Below are 22,233 nucleotides of genomic sequence, written 5' to 3'. Positions count from 1 at the left end.
GATATTAAGTGACTAGCCTACTAAGTGAGGCAGACTTTCAACTTGGGTCTTCCTGATTTCAAGTCTAACACTTTATCTGCTGCTCCACCTGCCCCATTCTCTTTAAGAGGAGATTCGTGGTCAGATGCCAGTTGGACTCCAGTTTCTGAGGTACCTTCCAATTCTGATATTCTTTGAATGGATAGCCAACATGGTGGTGGTTAGGAGGAAGAGGGAGATTATGTATGCTGCCACTGGTAGTATCTAACCTGGCTCCAAAATGAGAACATTATTAGTTTTAAGAGTAGAAAAATACGACACAGTGGATTCAGTTGGGAGAAATTTCACACATGGTACGTCCAGTCAATATAACCTGGGAATGACTTTAGGAGACGCTGACGCTGTAAAATTCTTAGTTCAGGAGATTTCCTCTCCTCTCTTTGGATGATTTAAACTTTCTTTATAGGAACTGAAGTTTCTCGACCTAGTCTGATTTCTTCCATAAACCAGGTTGAGTTTTCCTAAGTCACAGAAATAAGCATTTGCCCAGTGTCTAGAAGAAATTAAGGTGGACCTTACAATATACGGTTTGAGTTTATTAATCACTACTCCTGTCTTCTTTCTCTTGCATGTTGCTCCCTATTTTCTGTTTCTTCTACATGTTCATATTAGTATTTTTGTTTTCTCTACTGCATGCAGCCCATTATCTTGTATGAACATTCAATAAATGTTTAAGTACTTTAGCAACTGTAAAGCATTACAAGAAAATGAATCGATAAGCCTGCGGTTGTGAATTCTGTAGACCTTTTAACTGCATGGAAGGAAAAGAACCTTGATCTAATAGAGTTAACATAAAAGGATTCTAAGATTCAGTAATGTCACAACACAAGTTATATGATGGTGGTGCCATCTAGACAGTATCAAGACATATCACATGTGATCAAATCATCTTTACTGTGATAAGGAAATCTGGTTCTTCATTTCCCTGCTGATCATATCAAAGGAAAAAGCACGATGTTTCTAAAACTGATCATTATTTTTTTGGTAGATGTTATTGTGACTAAAACTCATTTTAAGGACTCACATTATGCACATATTTTATTTCTTAACACATGTGGCAATATCTATGAAGAATTCAATGATGTAAAAATAGCTTTAAAGTCTGGAACTTTCATATACCTAAGATTCAGAATATTTGAGTTATTTTAAAAGTACTTTACTAGGCTTAGAATTAAGTAACTTGTGTTAAGTACTGTCAAAATATATAATATAGTAAGTTAAAATTCATTTTAAAAGACAGTATACTATCTCTTTTTCTTAGTGATAAACTCAATTATCCAAAGTGGTATTCCTGAAAGTCAACATGCACTGGACTTAAATGCAGCACATTCAAACAGATAAGAGTGCTGCACTTGAATGTGAAAGACATGAGTTTGCATCCTGCCTCAAGGATGAATCCTAGTTCTGTGACCCTGGACAAGTCACTTAGTTTTTTCCTCAGTAAGATGAAGAAGTTGGACTCGATGACCATTAAGTTCTCTTACAGCTCTAAATCTTTGATCCTAGGATTACCCAAAACAACCTTTGTTTTCTGGGTAATTCCAAAGCTTAACACTCTTGACTTTTGAGACTGAATTCTATTTCATTTAGTGAAAGGACTTCTTAACAGAATCAAACAATTTCACTTAAATTTGTAAAGCTAAAACCAGATTTTGTGAAAAATTAAAGCTTAGGAGTCTTTTGGAAAGGGAATAAGAACTAGGAATGAAGAATTAGGTTAAACCAGTCAATGAACAATAATTTACTGACTGTATGTGACGTGCCAGGCACTGTGCTACTTGTGACTACAGATTACATCACTAAAACATTTCATGCCTCAGTGTACCTATCTTACTAAAGGTCCTTCACTATAATCCTACTACCTCATGATGGTGTGGAGGTATTTTACAGGGACCAATCAGACTGCAAAGGTTTTCAGTACAGGCCTAGAGATGTACTGTTGTCTGAGAACCAAACCTATCTCTACTCAAGGTTCCTTATAAAACCAAGCTCGCTGCAGGGAGATGAATTTTTCAAATCACAGAAATTCTCACAGACCATTTACCAAGTAACAGAAAAGTGGTAATCTGTGTTGGTGGGAGAAGTACTAAGTAAATTACTTACCGTTGAAGTTCCTGTTTTTTAAAATGGGAATCTGAGGGCTGTTACAAGGAAAATGTGTTAAAAGATGTGAACATATTACAGAACACAATGTAATAACTTTGCTATATGGATGTCACTTAGAGACTTTCAGAATGGGAAGCTGATCTCACATGATAATGAAGTCCTTATTCTTTTAAAAAAACCCCTTTGGATAAAGGGGAAGACATACTTCATACTGCTAAAATAATGTTATGGGGGTTTGTTTTTGTCAGCTGCTAAAGCCAAAGTAACTGAATGGATTGCAGAAAAAGAAAAGTCTCAATGACAATTTATTGAAAGGATTCTTAAAAGCAGATAATGGGAAATGGGAATCCAGTGAGATCATAAAAACATTCTCTTTAGGTTCCAATTGGTGTGCACGTCATCCATAGTATACATGCTAACATAGCCATTTATACTACACAAGCTGTAAAGAAGTGTTTTGTTCCAATGTTTGTAGGTCAACAAATTGGTACAAAAATCTCCACTGGTTGCATATGGACAGGCATGTTTCCTACAAAAGCCTTCGGAATTCATTGAGCAAGTGCACAGTACAGTGTGTGCTGACATTATCATTTGTTCAGTGTTTTGTCTGGAAATAGTATATTCTTACCAAACGGTGTCATAAATTCTAACCAAAGTAGCCACCAGCAAGACACATTAAAAGGGAAATTTAAAAAGTATTATTTTACTAAATATTAATTTTATGTCTGATTATATAAACTAATTGTTCCTTAATATTAAAAAAGTTTGTTTTTGAAAATTACAGAGTAAGTAAATGTAAACTTTGAAACAAAATTTCTGAATATTTACAACGTGGTATAAATATTAAAGACCGTGGGATATTAAATTGCTTTAGTGGGATAGTCATCTACAAATTTTATATACCCACTTACCAGAAATGTGTATTCTGTATTTATTGCATGTATCTCTCACATATGTGGGATTTTGATTTGAACAATAAACTGGTGATATATATATATGTAATTGAGCTGGCCAGAATGGAACCATGAATGAGGCAGTCAGATGGTGGGTTTTTTGTTGTTTTTAAAGTTCAATTTACATATTCCAACTGTAAACTACTCTATAACATTTATTAGCATTCCCTTTAAACACACATTTGACTACAGAACTAATTTATGGGAGGAAAACCTTATATTAACTCAATGACAAATTCCACAATTCAACCATTTCAGTTTGAAGGAATATTGTCTTTGTCCTATCTGTTTTGAACTGAAGGATGTTTTAACACTTAATTATGTGACTCTTATACCAAGCCCTTTTTTACAATAATGTAGGAATTTCCTAAGACAATCTGCTATTTGAAGAGTTTTCTGCTATCAAAAGGCTTACTTTAGTAGTAGAAAAATGCCAAAAATTTCCAGTGTGAAAGTTAACTGTCAGGTGGTATAAATAAATGCATACTTACACATTTCATACCAAACAGACACATGGACATCCACACACACACACATACACCTAGACACACACATGCACACGCACATACAATCATATGCACACACCAGTGTACCAGAGGACAATGAACTGAATAGATGGCTAATATGAATGTGGTTACAAAATGTTTCTTTAAGAGGTATGATGGGCAATAAAGAAAATGCTCTTGTACTCCTGTGCTCCTGCATGTAATCATTCTGGGCTTCTCATCCTGTGTTTACGGTTGGAGTACTATATATATATACATATATAATAATGCTCTATTAAAACAAGAATCAATACTTTACAGTTTAAGAAACTTTACATATATACAAAAATTGTACATCAGGAATGGATTTTTAAAGCTCATATTAGGTTTTTTAACATGAAAGTTCTATTTTCCTTCAATTAAAGACTTTAATTCTTTCATATTGTGGTCATTTGCAACAGTCATAGCATGATCCAGAGCTCGAACACTTGCAAGAAGTTTTACTATCTGTTTTATGTTTTCCCTAAAAAAGAAAAACATTTTAAGTAACAAAACATTTGATTAGTTAATTTTCATAAGTACACTTACACAAAAACATTTGATTACAAACTCAGTTTAAAAATTCATCTATGTAATATACTGTTAAGAAAAAAAGCTTATGTAAAAAACTTACAACATTCTATATGTATTGGTCTGATATAGTCTGTACGTTTTCCCCAAATGAAAACTGTATGAAACTTGATTACATACTATAAGCAGCATAATTTATTTTTCCTTTTAAAAATTCATAGTGAGACAGGATTAAGCTCTTTTCCTTGCACACTTGGAATAATTACTGAGTAAATTGGTCTCATTAAATCATGTTAACTGATCCCTGTTGATATGGGTAAATAAAAATTTAAAAAAAAAGTGAAAAATAAAAACTAAGTGTATTTATTCTGGGAAAAGAGTTCACAATTACTAAAAGTATTTCTAGTGAATTTAATCCAATTTACATCTGCAAATAGGATGTGTTCAAATATCAAGCTTTCTATAAATGTTAGCTATTATTAATATGTAAATAGCAGCCAAGTCAAAATTGAGACCATGAACGGTACTTCAACAAGTAAATAAGCTGCCCAGAAAAGATTCTTAGGATCTCCCCTTTCTACCCCCAATGACTTTTGGGTAACCACAGCTTCCTCTTTACCACTGTACCCTAAACAAATCTAGCCTTAATGTTTTGCTTCATCCTTCTTAAATTTTATCTTGAAAACAGAGGGAATGAAATGGACATAATTTTAATACACAATTCATACACACGTTTATGTACAAATTATGTAATGTAATACAAATGTATTATAATTACAATTTGATTAGGAGTAGAATCAATACCAAATTACACACACACACACACACACACACACACACACACTCTCTCTCTCTCTCTCTCTCTCTCCCTCCCTCTGAAGAGCAAGAGATTCAATAGTAAGATTTCACTAGTACAGGCAACTTCTAGTTTGGAAATTCCTTCAACTGAGCAATCTGAGCACTGAGAGATTTTCGTGTCCATGGTCATACACCTAGGACAAGAATTCAGATTTTCCTAACTTCAAAGTCAATCTTTTATCTACTATGCCGCGCCGTGTGTGTGCGTGTGTGTATCTGTACATAGAAATGCAATAATTCAAAACCAAAAAGTAGATATCTTTCAACTTTAAAATATCTAATTAAATACTATTTGATTAAATGATCCCTACTTTACTTCATTAACTGAATAGAAATAATTACCTTGCATTTCTTTTTTCTACATCAGAGCATCCAATGCTATTTCTATAAATAGTATCTGCCAGGTGAACAAGGTATCTACAAAAGTTTTCTAGCTGGCATATAGTCCTTTCTCCCTTCAGATTTACAAACCACTGTTTGGGGAAACAGTTGATTACCTGTAGGGTAGGAAAAAAATGGTGAGCAGGGTTAGAAAATAATAATTATCCAACTAGAAATCCTGCAATATATTTCTAGATAAAGATAAAAAAGCCTAATTGATTTAGTCAAAGTCACACAGTTAAATTAGAAGTATACTCATGTTTGGAACTCAAATATGCTGAGTTTCCAAACCTCAGCTAAGCCAACATGTGAAAGAACATTTTAATTTTAATGCAGACATAGTTATGTTATGTTTTTAATGATCACATTCTGTAAATCAGAGATAACAAACTGATGAGTACAACTGAAATGAAAAGACCATAGTACTTTTTTAGAAGTCACAAAAAGAATCGTAACTGATAAAACTGTCCCAGAAAGAAAATGCTACTAATGTAAGGAGACAAAACTGCCCCATAGCATCTTTCAACGTCAACTGCAGAATCATCAAAAAACAGCATTAAAATATTTTCCCTTGAAGAGTTTGGTACAAATGAAATGACATATTTAAGAAAATATTAAGATAACCAATTTATTTTATGATTACTTAACCATATTTAGTTAAATGGCTATTTAACAAAGTGGTTGTTAAAAACAATTTTTTGCCTAGCATACTGTAGTTAATGTATTTAATAATTATTTTTTTAATATTTAAAAGATCAATATTCAAAAAATAAAATCAAACATTACTAATCTCCTTGGTAGTACTTAAAAGTACCCATTAATTACCACCAACATTTATTTAGAAATAATGTGGCACACAGGATGCTATGGGGGATCTGAACTAGCTGTCTAGGTAAGTTACTTTCCAATCCTACATTTTTATGTCTTCTCCTAGTTGTTGTAGAGGACTTCATAAAATATTCAAAAGGTCTGTACAAAATTTTTTTGAAATTCAAAATAAAATAAAATACTTAATAGCTAACTTAATAGTAATGGTTAACTTACATGTTGAGCTTTTCTGATACTGTCATCCCCATATTCTGAATTCTGAAAAGCCATAAGGATGTATCTATTCAGCAAACCATCTATGGATAGTTCTTGAAGGGTTTTGTTTGAAAAAATGCCATACCACTGGAGAAAGTTTCCTAATAGCTGAGGAGAAAATCAAATTGAAGAACTGAGATAACATAAGAAGTTAGGTTGTATATACATATGCTGTAGAAAATACCTTTAAAATGCTGGTATTGGGCAAAACTATTTTAGAATTTAAAAGCAATGAATCAGTATATTTCACTAGGGGATATGACTTAACCCAAAGTACAGAGGACCTCAAGAGGCAGTTTTAGAAGCCTTTCCAGCTTGACAGGTCTTGCCAGAACTTCAGCTGTGCTACCATTGACTAGAGAACCCAAGTTCCCTCTTGCATAGCACTCTGAAGCAATGGAGAACTTTTGTGGGAACACTTTAATAATTTTTTTTTTTAAAAAAGAATTTTAGAGAGGTGAAATAAATTGATATATCTTAAGACTGTAACTCACTCATGCTTTATTCGTAACAAATAAAGCATATTCAGTCCATTCTATTACTGCTTTAATATTGAAAAACCTCTTACCTACATATAAATTAGCAACACTGATTATAAATTCCTTTTACACACAGTCCCCAACTTCAGTGTGAAAAAAAAAATCCAAATAGGGATTTTGTCAGGGTTTACAAGAAACATAAAATGAAAAGTAATTTTGAAAAGTCTCAATCATAAAATTTCTTTGAACAAATTCTTATTGAATTGAATATGAGTTTAACCTCTGAAGGCTTCAGTTTTTTAAACTTAAAACATCTTACAAATTTATAGCCAACACATACAAAAGTCTAATTCCCGCCTCCCCCCCCCCAACATACACATAGGGAACCAGCTGCTATTGCTTATGAAAAGACAATGAAAACACTTGGAGCTGTTAGAGAATATGCAGCTTCAATGGCTGAAGAAAGGATACAAAGTGTTATGTGTACTTTATTACAAATGATTTTTCACAAATAGCCCTAAATTACAATTCCTATTATCAGTTTCGCCCTCCTTTTACAAATGAGTAAAGATTTGCACCCAAGCTTCTACTGACTCCGACCACTAGATGGTGCAGTAGATACAGTATCAGGCCTAAACTCATTTTCCCGAGTTCAAATCTGTCTCAGACACTTCCTAGCTGAGTGACCCCGGGCAAGTCACTTAACTTGGTTTTCCTCAGTTTTCTCATTTGTAAAATAAGCTAGAGAAGGAAATAGCAAACCAGTTCAATATTTTTGCAAAGAGAACCCCAAAAGGATTCTTGAACAGTCAGATATGACTGAAAACAACTGTACAAAACAACTCTGCTGACTCCAAATTTAGAGCTTTCATAAATAAATATTGCTGTTTGTCAAATTTTAAAAATAGCTCAGGACTCTGATTGTAGAGTCAAGCTCTCAAGGAAGACTCCTGTCCAATTCAATAGTTGTCTCTGTCAACAAATCAAATCCAAAATATCTCACTTCATTCTGGGAATATTAAGAGGCAATTAACAATCATTTATATTTGTATGAATAAGCTCAGTAAGAAGAGTCCTCCTCACAACCTATTCTCTGATGTCTGTGATCAGCTACAATGAAGTAATAACAAAAGAGAAAGGTTAAGTAATTCTGAAACATATTAGGAATGGTGTAGAAACTTATCCTACAACTATATCAGATACTTAGAGATTGAAGAGACATGGAGAAAGGACAGTGGTGGGTTACTAAAATCGATTTTTAAAAATTTCTGAGGGCCATCTCGATAGCCAGGAAAAAGTGAAAAAACGAGTTCAGTTACTCTATATAGTTTATAAATAGACTTTTCTGGGTTAGCCAAGAAATCTAACCAACACTGTTTCTCTTGGAAAAGTATTTTGCGTTTTAAATAACAAAACTGCAAATGAGCCTGTTTCAAATAGAAGCTTTTCTGTTTATAAATATCTAATTATTTATATTAGAGGTGATTTTCTTAACTAATAAAATTGTTTTAGAGTGGTAGCATTTATGAATTAATTCCAAATTCCTAGAATGTCATAGTCACTTACCTTTACTGAAGACCAGAACTGTCGCTGGAAAAACAAATAAGGGCCAGAGTTTTTATTTTCCAAGATACTATATATAAAAGGGAGAGAAAAACAGTAATTGAAATATTTTATTCTAGAAGCCAGATGACGTAAACATGGAACAATGACACAAGAAAACAGGCAAAAAAAAGTTTAAAAGGCAGCAAAGGGTTTTCAATTAATTATATATTTTTAGGAAAGTTATTTGACATTTATGGGATAAAACAATACACTTTATTTGGCAGATATTAATGGAAGATTAATGATTAAATATTATTACCTATAAGTCAACAATCTGTCCACCACACTATCCAATAGTCTGAAACTCCTTAAAATCAAATGATAACTACATATTAAAACAGCAAAGTAGGGAATAAATAAATTTAACTTACTTCTTGGGATACAAGGGCATGAATACATCATCATCTAAAGTTCTTCTCATTCTTAGTAAAAGTGCCTTTAAATATAGCTGAAAATGTTAAAAAAGAAACTTGATGGCCATTTAAAAATTATAATCTTTGGGTTTGTTATACTGTGCCAACTTATAAGAAACACATTTCTCAATGTCTGAATAAAGCTGCAAGATTTAAACTGATGAAAGTTGCTAAGTGCTACTTTTAATGAAAATGATCTTTCGTAGACATATAAACTGTAACACACCCATTCATATTTCCAAAAAGGAAAATTAGAAGCCACCTAAATGAACATAATGCTTCCCAACAGGCAATGAAAATAAATCACCTGTGTGTTCTTATTTTCTGCATTTACCACTGAAGGATATCCACTTGTCAATTTCAGTGTAATCCCAACCATTCTAGTTGTCTGTGTTGTAGAGAAGGGGTCCCATGTATTTTCAGCTATTCCTATTCGGATAAGAATAAGTTTTATTGGATATAGAGATAAAGGCGAACTATATACAAAATTAAAATAGACAAGTAGCAGACAAAACAAAAATACTCAGTAAGTTTTAATAACCAGGAATCCCTACTTACAAATACTCTTTATTACATTAAATGGGTTCTGTCACTTACCGTCCTGGTTGGTACAGCTGTAAGAGCAACCTCTTCCCTTCCTTGTTGCCCCTGGAGATTTGCCTCTTTGCTCTCTCTGCTGCTGCCTGGCCTGTCTCATCACATTAACTCACTCTAAATCCAAAGAAAATGCCTGGAAAATGCCCCTATTCTTCCCATCTTCAAACAACATTAACTTCCTACTTTAATTGCCCAATCCTCAGTCAATATTCCTTTGCTACTACCAGGTACAGAAGAGGTATATTGTTTTGTTCCTTTTTAAAACCATCCCTATCCCCTGAATGAAACCCTGTGACATTATTTGTGGTCTGCTTGCTTAAAGCTTCACAAGTGACATTTGTTTCCTGTCCCCTCAGTTATCTTGGACTGGGCAGGATACCTTCCTATGAATAGAAAAAAGCTAACTATAGAACAAGATTATTAGTCATTTTAACCTGCTGACATTAGCAGAAAGCTGTTTTCTACCCCTTTTGTGAAACCACAATTGAGATTTCCCAGTTGGCTAAATGCCATACTTGTTAACACTTAAGAACGTCCAGGATTTGCCTTACAATGTGGAATTTTTCAAGAAAAGTCTGTTCTGCTAACACACAATAGCATAAAGAATCAAACTAAGGGAAGGAAAAGCTTGTAAACCTTTAATTGCTTTGCATAGTTTTCTTTTGAAGATCACTATTAAAAAATTGGACTTTTTATACTTGAGATAAAGCATTAGAATAAAAATCTAAATAAAGACTAGGATAGCAGAAAGGTTGATTTGTCATCAGAACACCAAATTTCAAGTTAAAACTTGGGGACCATTTTCTCAGAGAAACAAAGAGGAAAGCATGGTAGAATTGGCACTAACATTCTATATTTTGTACTGAAGGGTGGTGAACCTAAGTACAACTGCAATATTGTGCACGCACTCTCACACACGCACACACAGGGGCACCCACACCCACACAATCATACCTGTTAGCTTAGGAAGAATCACTTTCTCCACAATGGTAGGCAGTAATGCAACATCTACATCTTCCTTTTCTTGCTCCTGCTCTTCACAGCCATAAAATAGCAATGACTCAAACCACAGCATACTCTCAAAGTCACGACATTTTGCCTTGCGCAAGAATTAAACATGTCATTAGAATCAAATATTCAAATCATTCTGTCATGTGTAAAGTAATACAACAAGGATTTCAGTACACAAAACAGTTTACCAAAGTAACCACTTATCGTAACAGTAAGTGAGCAACTTTTACATTTAGCAGTGGATTAACAGTTTAAAAAGTGAAAACAAAAAGGCCGCCTGGACGCTGGTTCTAGTCCTGCTGCTTAAAATAAGTGAAGTGTTGGACAGGTCATTTCAATCTGTGTCTTGGTTTTCCTCCATAACAACTGAAGAGAATACTAACCCTACCTACCCCATAAGTAGGGGTAGGTATATTTGCCAAGAATCAAATGAATCAGTGTATGCGCAAACAGCCTGAAGAGTGCACAACATTATAAAAATGAAAGGCATTATATTTATTAGGAGCAACTAAATATCAAGGCATATCTTCCAAAATTTTTGTAACTAAGGATATAAAGACATCTTTATATGACAACTTCAACATATTCTCAAACCAAAGTTATATAATGTACCTATTACTGTTACCCTCAAAGTATCAAGTTTTTATTAATCAAGAACGTGGGAATGAGATTATGTTATCTCTAATTTCAAAAATATTGATAAGTATTTTTTACCTACGAGGTGGAGTGATAAGACTGGGTTTCTAACTTTCAGCATATTGGAATAGACATGAAGGAGGACAATGACACAGCTATTCATAACCTAGCTATAAATGGGTGAACCGCTGAAAAATTGTAAAGCACCAGATAGTTTGTCATTTGGGGACACGAGACTGAAATGAGTGTAATCTTTAGTGTCTTCTCTCCAAAGCAGCATTGCATATCACTCCAGGAGGGAACTAAATTATATGTTGGGTAAAATTTTGAGATTGCGAGTCAAAGATTAAATTTAATCAAACAGACAATTTTATTACAAAAAAAAGTGTTTTTACATCTACCCACCTCCAGGGGAGTCCAAGTAAGAAGTTGCAGCCTTATTAGAGGATTGAATAACTTTGGCAAACAAAGACCAATATAAGCATCCTTATAAGAAGTGAAATATTTAGAACGCCATGCTTCAAACTGTGATTTAATACAATCAATCGAATAGAAGCTCTCAAGGACATCTTCAAAAATCTTACTGGATTCTTTTGAGATACGATCTAGGAAAGAAACACAACTAGAGTTATTACTAACTATGTAAGTATAAGCAATGGGACCCTGATGAAAATTAATCAAGAATAAGGCTTTTTGATTTTCAGTTCTTGGCCACCACAAAAGAGAGCTGCTATAAATATTTTTGTACATGTGGGACTTTTTCCCCCATTTTTATGATCTCTTCGGGATACGGTTCTAGAAGGGGTATCTCTGGGCCAAAGGGGACACACATTTTTATAGCCCTTTGGCCATAGTTCCAAATTGCTCTCCAGAATGGTTGGATCAGCTCACAGCTCCACCAACAGTGAATTCGTGTTCCAGTTCTCCCACATCTTCCCCAACACTGATCACCTTCCTGTTCTGTCATGTCAGCCAGTCTGATAGGTGTGATGTGTTATCTCAGCTGTTTTGATAGTGATTTAGAGCATTTTTTTCATATGACTATAGATAGCTTTAATTTCTTCCTCTGAAAACTGCCTGTTCATATCCTTTGACTGCTTATCAATTGGGGAATGGCTGAATAAATTGTGGTATGTGAATGTAATGGAATACTTTTGTGCTGTAAGAAACGATGAAGAGGAAGACTTCAGAGAGGTTTGGAAAAACTTATATGAACTGATGCTGAGTGAAAGAAGCAGAACCAGAACTTCGTACACAACAACAATCACAGTGTGCGAGGAATTTTTCTGGTAGACTTAGCCCCTTCACAGCAATGCAAGGACTTAAAAAATTCCCAGTGGTCTCTTGAGGCAAAATGGCTTCCACATCCAGAGAAAGAACTATGGAATTGGATCACAGAATGTAGCAGATCATTTTCTTTTGTATTATGTTTTCTCCCATTCATTTTAATTCTTCTATGCAACATGACTAAGGTGAAAATGTATTTAATAGGAATGTATATGTCGAACCTATATAAAGTTGTACGCTGTCTCAGGGAGGGAGTGGGGAGATAGGGGAAAAAAATCTAAGATATATGCAAGTGATTGTAGAACACTGAAAACAAATAAAATAATTTTTAAAAAAAGAATAAGGTTTTTTCATTCACAAATACAACTATATTTTTGAGAGTGTATTAATAATGGAAAAGACCCTTAGATTTAGCAACATTAAAAACCTGAGTTAAATTCTCATCTCTCACTTAATATCTGTGTACCTATATATGCAAATCATTTAATCTTGGACTCAATTTCCTGATCTATAAAATACGGATAATATTTATAGTACCTGCCTCACAGTGGTACTGGCCAAATCACATGAAATACTTTATATGACATGATTTATAACCTTTTAAGTGACATATGAATTCTAATAGTTGATATTTGCCATTATTTTTAAAGCATTATAATTTTCTAGTCTTACAGTCAATTTAAATAAACATTCAAAAAAGAACCTACTATGCGCAAAGCAGCTAGGTAGCACAGTGGATAGAGCACTGGGCCTGGCATCAGAAAGATTACTTTTCTTGAGTTCAAATCCAGTCTCTTCGTCCCCCTCCCCTGGGGTCACAAAGAGTCAGACATAACTGAAAAAAATGACTGAATGAAAACGTCCCAAGCACTGTGTTAACACAGGAAACACAAGAGTCAGAAAAAGTGCTCTATGAAAATTAGAAGAAAACACTTCCCTTTGGGTTGATGGAGAAAGGGTCTACATAAAATGTGCCATTTTAGTTAAGCGTTAAAGGAAAACTTAAAAAAAAAAAAAAGGTAATTCGAGGCATGGAGGAAGGAGTTGCGTCTCCCTCTACACTTCTTTCTGTTGATTTCTGCGCATTCAAAAAGTTTTACTGATGCTTTTTTCTTCCATCTCTTCTTTGGAAGCAGTAGTTGGATAAAGTACCCTCATCCACCTCTACTTTCATCTCTTCATCTTGCCTTTCCCCTTGACAAATAAGTATACTCAAGGAAAAAAAATCTATACATTGACCATGTCTGAAAACATATGACTCATGTACTTCTAGCCCATCACCTCTCTGTCATATTTCATCATAATTCTTCTGGAGTCCTGGTCAGAAGTTCTTAAGCATTCTACAGTTGTTTTTTACAACATCCTGTTTTATAAATTTTTCTCCTAGCTCTGGTCATTTTTCTCTGCATTAGTTTATATAGTCTTCTCAGGTTTCTCTAAATGTGTCCTCTTCACAACATTAGGACAAAATAACATTACGTTTACACTTGTATTACATAATTTTTCGGCCATTGATGGGTAACCCTTTTCTGGTTCTTTACTAGAATAAAAAGTGCTGTATTGAATATTTTTGTACATATGCCCCCTTTTTATTCGATCTTTTTGAACTGTGTATACCTTTGTTTGTGTGTACCCTGAGTAAAGCCTTCTCATAGAGTACACACAGTTCAGTGACTTTCTGGCCTCTCTCTATTCCTGGCAGAGGTGAGAACTAATAGTATGGAGTACTGCGTACAATGTCAGACTTGGTCAAGTCTGTGTTAAGTTTGGATGAATTGTTTATTATTTCCTCTTTTTTTCTTCCTTTAAGAGATGACTGAGGGAATTGGAAAGGAAAAAGGTTTAACAGAAGAATTAAGTAATATAAAAATAGAAGTACTAATTTTTTTTTTTAAAAATTAGAAAGGCAGGCTAGAAGCAGATCAGAGAATCTTAGAGGCTAGATTAGTAAGTTTATTATTTTCTTTAGAAACCAGGCTTCTGAGGAGAAGAGTGACATTGGATCATACCCACAAATTAGAAAAATTATTTTGAAAGCAGCTGTGTAAAGGGTCAGATGATGAGAGGTAGAAGTAGGAGCATGGAGACCAGTCCAGGAAAGAGATGATAAGTACCTGAATTAATGGCAGCCATGTGAGTGAAGGGAAAGATATGAAAATGTCAAGGAGGAAACACTGAGTAAATGAGGCAATTGACTGGGTATGGCTGGGGGATGAAGGATAAGAAGAAGGAAAAATGACTCCAAGTTTTGTGCCTGAACAGATGATAGTTCTACCAACTAAAAATGTTGGGACTTCGGTGAGATTTGAAAGAAGATGAACACTAAAAAAATAATAAATCAACAAAGGAAACCCAAAAGGGACAGTCAGACAAGTAGAAGAACCAGGAAATAAAAAGAAGTAGAAATAAGGAGGAAGGAATATCAATAATGTGGAATGCAGAGAGAGCTAGGAAGATGAGTACTGAAAAAAGATCATCAACTTTAACAAATAAGAAGTCGCTGGCAACCTTGGAGAGTGTCATGTCTGCATCATGTTAGGCTTGGAAGCCAGACTACAAGGGAAAAAGAAATGAATGGAAACCAAGGCAGTAGGGATATGAAGTCTAAAATTACTCTTTCAATGAGTTTACTTTAGAAAAAAAGATATAAAGTGATAGGTTGTTGGAAAGCTAGGCTCAAGGGAGAGATAGTAGGGAAGGAGGGCAGGGAGGGTACCTATGTCAATACAGGAATTTGTAAGCCACTGGGCAAGGTGAACACTGAGTATGGAAAGACTAAATCAGTTACAAAGAAGGTACTTAGTAAATAGTCAATGAATGAATGAATCAGGAAAATATCAGTGTAAAAGTTCCCCTTCTGATGGTACCTCCCAGGTATAGTGACTTCAGCCAGTTGTAGCAGGGGACTGTTGGGCCTTGTCCAATCCATGAGATCTAGAATGAATTAGGTTTAAGACTTGGTTCAAAATTTAACTTCCTTTGGGCAGAACACCCTAAGGTAAAGGAAGGAGAAGAAAAGGGAGATGTAGCTGAGTTGCCCAGTTGGGTCCCCATTCAGGTAGCTCAGACTACTCCCTGATTTTGCACAGCCCTCCCTTGCTCAAGTCAGTCAACTGCAAGTTATGTCATCATCTCTATTATCTGAGGGTCTTCTACCCAAAGGAGGGTAAATTTTGAAACAAGCCTTAAACCCAATTTCACTCACGGGTTGCTCAAGTACCACTTAGTGGTTACTTACTGGGGCCCTCCTGACTCGGAGTGAATGTAAATAGTAACTGTTTCTCTTTTGACCAGCAACCTGGAGGGTCTTTCCCTCCGAGTCTGATTTCTTTTTTTGATTAAGGGGGCCATGCCTTGACTCACTTCTTAAATAGTCCAATTCGCTGAAAGGGTTTTGCCTCACTCAAGTGAGAACTTGAAAAGACCTTAGCGTAAAAGGGCCAGGGTCTCCCACTGCATCCTGGGGCATCTTCATTCGTCCTGAATATCTGACCACTGGACCCTGACTCTGGAGGAGAGAGTGAGGCTGGTGACCCTGCAAAGCACTTCCTCACTCAAATCAAAGTCAACTGCCAAATCATGTCATCATCTTGATATCATGATCCTCTTTGAGAATCAAGGACAAACCACACACAATAACGCATTCTCTAACCCTGTAAAGATAGACTTGAAACAGTTCAAATATTAGAGAAGTTTTCATTTTACCCTAGAGTGATCCACTGAGAGAAGTAACTTGAGATCAACTAGTAGGCTTTTGCAAAAGCTAGTGAAAGGCGATGAGGGCCTGAACTTTAGAGTGGTGGTTGTGTAAGTGAAGAGAAAGGAATAGATATCAGAAATGTTTTGGATGTAAAATTATTAGAAAGAAACAAATGACTAGATGGGGGGGTGACAAAAGTCAAAGGTAACTTGTAGGTTGTAAAAGTGGGGGATTAAAAGATAGTGGTGTTCTTGATAGAAATAGAGAAGTTAAGAAAAGAGGTGAGTTTAGGGGAAAAGATGAGTTCTATGTTGGACTTGTTGAGTTTGAGATATCTATAACACACAAGTAAAAATATTCAGCAAGCATTTGGAAATGCAAAACTGGAGCTCAGGAGAAATACAAGAGCTGGGTATGTAGATTTCAGTCATTTGCACAAAGGTAATAGTTGAATCCATGAGGGCTGATAAAGTTACTAAGAAAGAAGAATACAGAGAGAGAAAAGAAAGCCTGGAAGAGAGTCTTGACAGATCCTACAAAGACGGCTGAGAAATGGTCAGGCAGGTAAAGGGATCAGAGGATTCACAGATCTAGAGCTAACAGGATATCAGTTCCAGCTCCTTTATTTTAAAGATAAAGAAAAGAGAATTAGGAAAAAGAGTCATGAAAATCCAGGGAAGAGATAAGTATCCAGGAAGAGGTAAAGGTTCTACATAGTGACAAATGCTGCAGAAAGGCCAAGAAGGATGAGCAACAAGAAATGGACTAGGTATAGTGTACCTGGTGATACAATTCTATTACAGCAATCAACAGAAAAACATTATGATACTCAGGATGGCTCAGAACTGTGAGGTAAACTGGGTCCACCAATTCTCATCATATTTTTTAAACTTAGCATTTCAAAGAAAATAAAAAAAGTATGGCTAATCAGGTTACACAAAGACTATATACATACATACATACATATATATATATATATATATAAAACGTATATATGTGAAATGGCTACCTTTCAAAAAATTAAATTATTTGCATGATAAGAATGGTCACATATTCTTCAGGAATTGTACCAACCAACTAATATTGATATTTTTTGTGTAGAAAAAAGGTTACATTTTTATTCATGTGGAACACGAAAGAGGTCACTATGTGATGATGTTCTGGTCACAGCAATCCATATATGAAAGAGATCTGGGGCACATAATTTCTTTCCTTCAAATGTCAAAATCAAGAGGTACACAGCATCAGATTTTATGATAAGCACTGGCAACACTACATTCCTTTATGTTAGTTTGGCATTAGCATTTTATTGTCTTCCTACAATAACCTTAGCTACTCAAAAAAACTCAGTGGGGTGAAAAGTTAAACAGAAAACCCTAGTTATCTAGATGACGGCTGGCAGGTCTCACAGGATACTGCATTACTGTAATAGCAACTTAAACGGGGAGATCTTTTATATCCATTAATAGGCCCATGCGACCTGCCTGAGTCACATGGAGCCTTTGGTGGGAGGAGTTTGCTGAATGGGTGGAACAGAAAGAGGTGAAGCTAGAGCAGAGCTACGAGGAAATTGGTCAGAGAGCAGTCAGTGCTAGGAAGGATGCAGGCAGCTGGCTAGTGAGTGATGTTGTGATTGTGGTTTTGTCTAAGGGAGTTGGTTTGTGGGAAGTCCAGCAAGGGGGAAGACCTGGGGATGGTGCTGTCCTGTGCACTACTATTGTGTGCAGATTTTTCTTACTGCGATGGATTTGGTTTTCTGCTGTCTGAATAAATGTCTTGGTTCTGTCTTCCATGGGGAGAGTCTATTGCATTTTGAGATTCAAGAATTATGCCAAGATGTTCATGGCCACCATGGGCGCTGTGAATATTGCACTGGCGCTACAACTACCTTCCTATAACCTGCATTTCTGGGAGTTTTGGACAACTTATTGTTGTCCAAATTCCTTATAAGACATAGGAATTCCTATGGTTAATAAGCATATGCCAGGAAAGGAGCCAGGGCAGGAAGAAAGCAGAAATATTTGTAGAGTAAATATAGGACACGAGAGACACTATTCATATTAATTAGCAGTCCTGGTTTTGGGAGATTCCAAGCTTTGCCCTTAGATCCTGAAATTTTCACTGAGATATAGGAAAAGGGGGAAAAAGGAAAGAGAAAGAAAAAAAGCATCTTGAATGATTTTGCGCATCCAAGGTTCCTCTGGATCAGGAGCCAGCACCTGTACTCCAAGAGGCAACTTATGGATATCCTGTAGCCCACTAAAATCTGTGACAAAAAAGCCTATGGAGCAAACCTTTTGGTGGAAAACATAACATTTTGAATTATGTGAACACAATTTATCTCTCCAGCATTGATTCTTCTTGTTTTTGTTTTACTAAATCATATAATACTTTCCTAAGTAGGAACATTTTTGCAGGACCAATCTAATCTGAATTAGTCTTAGGGCTCATTTTCTGATTTGGCACAGGCCATTTTTATTGGCATCATTTATTATTTAACAATGCCCTTCTTAAAAAAAAAAAAAAGACCTCTTCTCCACCTCCTCAATAACTGATAGCTTAATATTTAGTTTAAAAACAAAAAGCCACTACTTAACAAACCAACCAACCAGTCTCTATGTTTTTATTTCGTTGTAAGAAACAAAAGGCTAAAAAACAGAGAAGGGATAGGGCTTGGCCCTTCACTGCAGGGCAGGGCAGGGCAGTACTTTCTGTGAAACCATCAGTCTTACAGAGCTACCCAGAGTCCTGTGAGGTAAAGTCATTTGGACAGAGTCACCCAGTCAGGATGAGGCAGAAGCTGGATTTGAACCCAAGCCTTTCCTGGCTTTGACACAAATCATCCACTCTATCCAAGGAGAAATTTTCCAAATTTCATATTTAAGTACACAAATATCTAACCTCTTTCCAGACTGAAATTAGTAATATCTGTTGATGTTTCTTCATCATCACTGGAAAGACCTTCAAGGTGATCTGCCATTTTGCCGGTTTGCTCCCTGGCTTGTCTGCGACGGGTCCTAAACATAAACAGTATCAAGTTTCCCCCAACACAGATAAAACAAATACTTGCTTCTCATATACAATGATCGCTAGGATGAGAAAACATTACCTTCTGGCCTCTCGCTCTGCAATCCGACGCTTTGCATGCTCCTGATACAGGGCTCGGTCACGTCCAAAAGAATCAAGATTTGGTGCCATCAGAGCTTTATCTGCAAGACATCAATGACTCAAATTAAAAGCCTCCTATCAACAATACTGGGGAAAGAGTTTGCATAGAACAAACTACTATGACAGACTGCTTGCTAATCTCAATACAGTGTGACTGGTTCCAGTTAACAAACCTGAATATTTCTCTGTGTTCCTGGGAAAAGGGGCAGAGGAAGGAGTAGAACAACTGAATTACCTTTTAGAAGAGGCAACAACTCTAGGCATATACAATACTTTTCATTTTTTTTCAGGTCTTAAGTACTGAAAATGGTGCATGCTATTATGAACACACAAAAAAATTTAAAAATCCATATTGCCTAACTTAACAAAGAAAACATGTTTTTCCTTAAGCAAGAAGATTTCAAATGTTGTGTACTTATAACATGAAAAATAGCAAAGAAAGACAGGGAAGGATACAGGAAAACAGTTTTGTGGTCTAACTACTATTTAAATTTTGGCCCATACTAACAATATTAGATTTCCTAATTACAACTATCTTTTGGAACCATGAAGGAGAGAAGCAATACTCAACCCTGAAGTTCAGAATCTGAGTAAGTCCAACTTCACCATCCCAAAATATTCTTCCTTTTATACTTTTCTCACCCCTATTTCCAAATATCTTAATTATGAGTCTTTGAAAGGAAATGGCATAGGAGTGGGAGGGAGATAAATGAGGAGATATTGGGAGAAAAGAAATAACACAAGAATAAAAAGGTACCAATTAAAGACTGTAGAGATTCCCTCTTCCCACCTCTTGTTTTCTGGGCTAGTCCAAAACCATGACAATCAACAGCAGGAAAACCAAATCAAACCAAAAAAAAAATGGCCTCCCTCAAAATGTCCTATTACGGAAAGTAGAAGTTAAAAGTTTTTTATTTCTTAAAGCCCTAAGACAGGTCTGCAGGGTTTTCTAGAACATCTCTGTCAGAGATCGTCTCTAACAAGTTCCTGGGGCAAACTGCTTAATCTCCCTTTGCTTTAGGAAATCTTCTAACACGGCAAGCTGCAGAGAAGGTGTCGACCTGCGTTGGTCCACTGACTTTCCTATACTGATGCAATAGTAGATCCAATCTCTTTCTATTCACTAGGGTAATGAGGAATGGTTTAATCATGAACGCCCCAACTGTGGCTCAACTAGCTCTGTAAACTTCCCAAATCGCTAGACTACTTCAATTAAGAAACTCCCTGGCACCCAAACCATCATACTTCCTAAAAACAAACTTTAATAAATTAATGATTTAAAGTAGGGAGAGTAATATAACATTTTAAATATCACCATTTATAGGCTTTACAAAAATATTTACTTTGAGGGAAAACATCTGAGTCAAGAGATCCTTTTGTCTCTGTTCCTATCCCTGAGTTTGTTTCAAGGTAGCAAGAACTATACAAAAGTATCGATGAATTTATGCAGACAGTCCATGTGACAAGTTTTCAAAATCTTTCTAATGGATGCCAACACAGCTTTGGGAAGTGTTAAGAGACATTTTCATTATTTCCTACATTTTTTTTCCTTGAATCTTCTGATAATATTCACTCCTTGATTCATTTTTATTTCTTAAAACTTTCAGTCTAATTATCCTATATCATCCCTCACATACTACAGGCAACACTTAACTAGTGTGAATACATTTTGATAAGTAAATTATAAGTAGCAATGGAAATTGCTTAGAGAATCTAAAATGAACAATTCATGTTAATTACTTTATTTAAGAGGGAAATTTCTCATGAACAAGTCACTAATTACTGAATGACTAAAGGCCTAGGTTACAGAAATCAAGTTTAGGGTGGGATGCAGAAGTCAAAATCTGTAAAACATCAGAACACAGCAAAAACAGAAGCTCAAAAGACATTTGGGGAATCTCAGCTCAGGCCACTTTACTCTGGAAGCCACTGCTGTTACCCCTTTTCTTTGCCTCTCCCAAACTCACAGAATATGCCTATTTTGTTAATCAAACACTTCTTTCAGAAAGAGAAAGTCACTGGGAATGTTTAGTTAGACCAAAAAAAAAAAAAGGCAACAGAAATTAGATTTTCACACCAGCAAAATTTCTGATCATCTAAAAACACATTAGAATGCATGGGCAAAAAGAAAAGGGTCTCAACGGTTTAAAATTAATAGAGCTCTATTTTTATAGATTGAACTAGCAACTGTATGTGCGTGTGTCTGTCTCTATCTTTCTGACAAGAAATGAGTCTCAGCTCCGTCTGTCTAACCAAAGATTAACTACTGCTTCTCTTCAAATTAACAACATTATTTTTTCCTTTAAACCACTCTTTGACCAAGAAAAAGTATTTCTGACCAACTATATAAGACCATATCACGGTAGAAAAAATAAATATGCAAATAGCTCCACTACATTTACAAAGTGAATACTTCAGAAAGACTAAAATTCATTAACATTCTACTCTACAATTTCAAGTATCACAAAGCATTTCAGTATGCTAGTTAGCAAAGTAAGGAAAGGGAAGTTTAAAAAAAAAAAAGAAAAACATGGAGAAATGCTTTATCCAAGAGATATTAAAAAAAAAAAAAAGACTGAACCCCACAAAGCTGAAGTTTTACATTTTGACTGACACTGTAACAGTTTTAACAGAATAAAACTGTGGTTTCATTTTCAAGCACCTGAAGTCTTCAAACTTCCTTTGTGTGATCAAGTTAACGTAATATTACTTACTATGTGTACGGTGAAAAAAGAGAAAAAAAAGACAAGATGGTTTCAAATTAAAACATTATGAATATGAGGTATTGACTGAACTTTAAAGAAAAGAAGAAATATGACTAGAGAAGAAAGAAATAATCGTAAGACAAAAAGTAATAGTGAA

General features: G+C 35.3%; 1 protein-coding gene across 2 annotated transcripts in view; it reads right to left on the bottom strand.

Annotated features, from left to right (window-relative positions):
- Positions 1-2,420: 2,420 nt before the first annotated feature.
- Positions 2,421-22,233, bottom strand: part of PAXBP1 (PAX3 and PAX7 binding protein 1) — a 42,350-nt gene continuing 22,537 nt past the window's right edge. For both annotated transcript variants that reach the window (XM_072615067.1, XM_072615068.1), the window contains exons 9-18: positions 19,313-19,412; positions 19,105-19,220; positions 11,622-11,821; positions 10,524-10,668; positions 9,280-9,401; positions 8,931-9,007; positions 8,521-8,587; positions 6,437-6,583; positions 5,354-5,508; positions 2,421-4,106 (exon numbers count right to left, since the gene is read on the bottom strand). In XM_072615067.1, the coding sequence (XP_072471168.1) occupies positions 3,989-4,106; positions 5,354-5,508; positions 6,437-6,583; positions 8,521-8,587; positions 8,931-9,007; positions 9,280-9,401; positions 10,524-10,668; positions 11,622-11,821; positions 19,105-19,220; positions 19,313-19,412 (1,247 nt within the window). In that variant the 3' untranslated portion in view covers positions 2,421-3,988. The remainder of the gene's footprint in view (positions 4,107-5,353; positions 5,509-6,436; positions 6,584-8,520; positions 8,588-8,930; positions 9,008-9,279; positions 9,402-10,523; positions 10,669-11,621; positions 11,822-19,104; positions 19,221-19,312; positions 19,413-22,233) is intronic.

The sequence above is a fragment of the Notamacropus eugenii genome, chromosome 5 (genome assembly GCF_028372415.1).
Source record: "Notamacropus eugenii isolate mMacEug1 chromosome 5, mMacEug1.pri_v2, whole genome shotgun sequence".
NCBI classification, from domain to species: Eukaryota; Metazoa; Chordata; class Mammalia; order Diprotodontia; family Macropodidae; genus Notamacropus; species Notamacropus eugenii.
The sequence above is the reverse complement of the archived record's forward strand: the minus strand, read 5'-3'. Positions and strand labels throughout refer to the sequence as shown.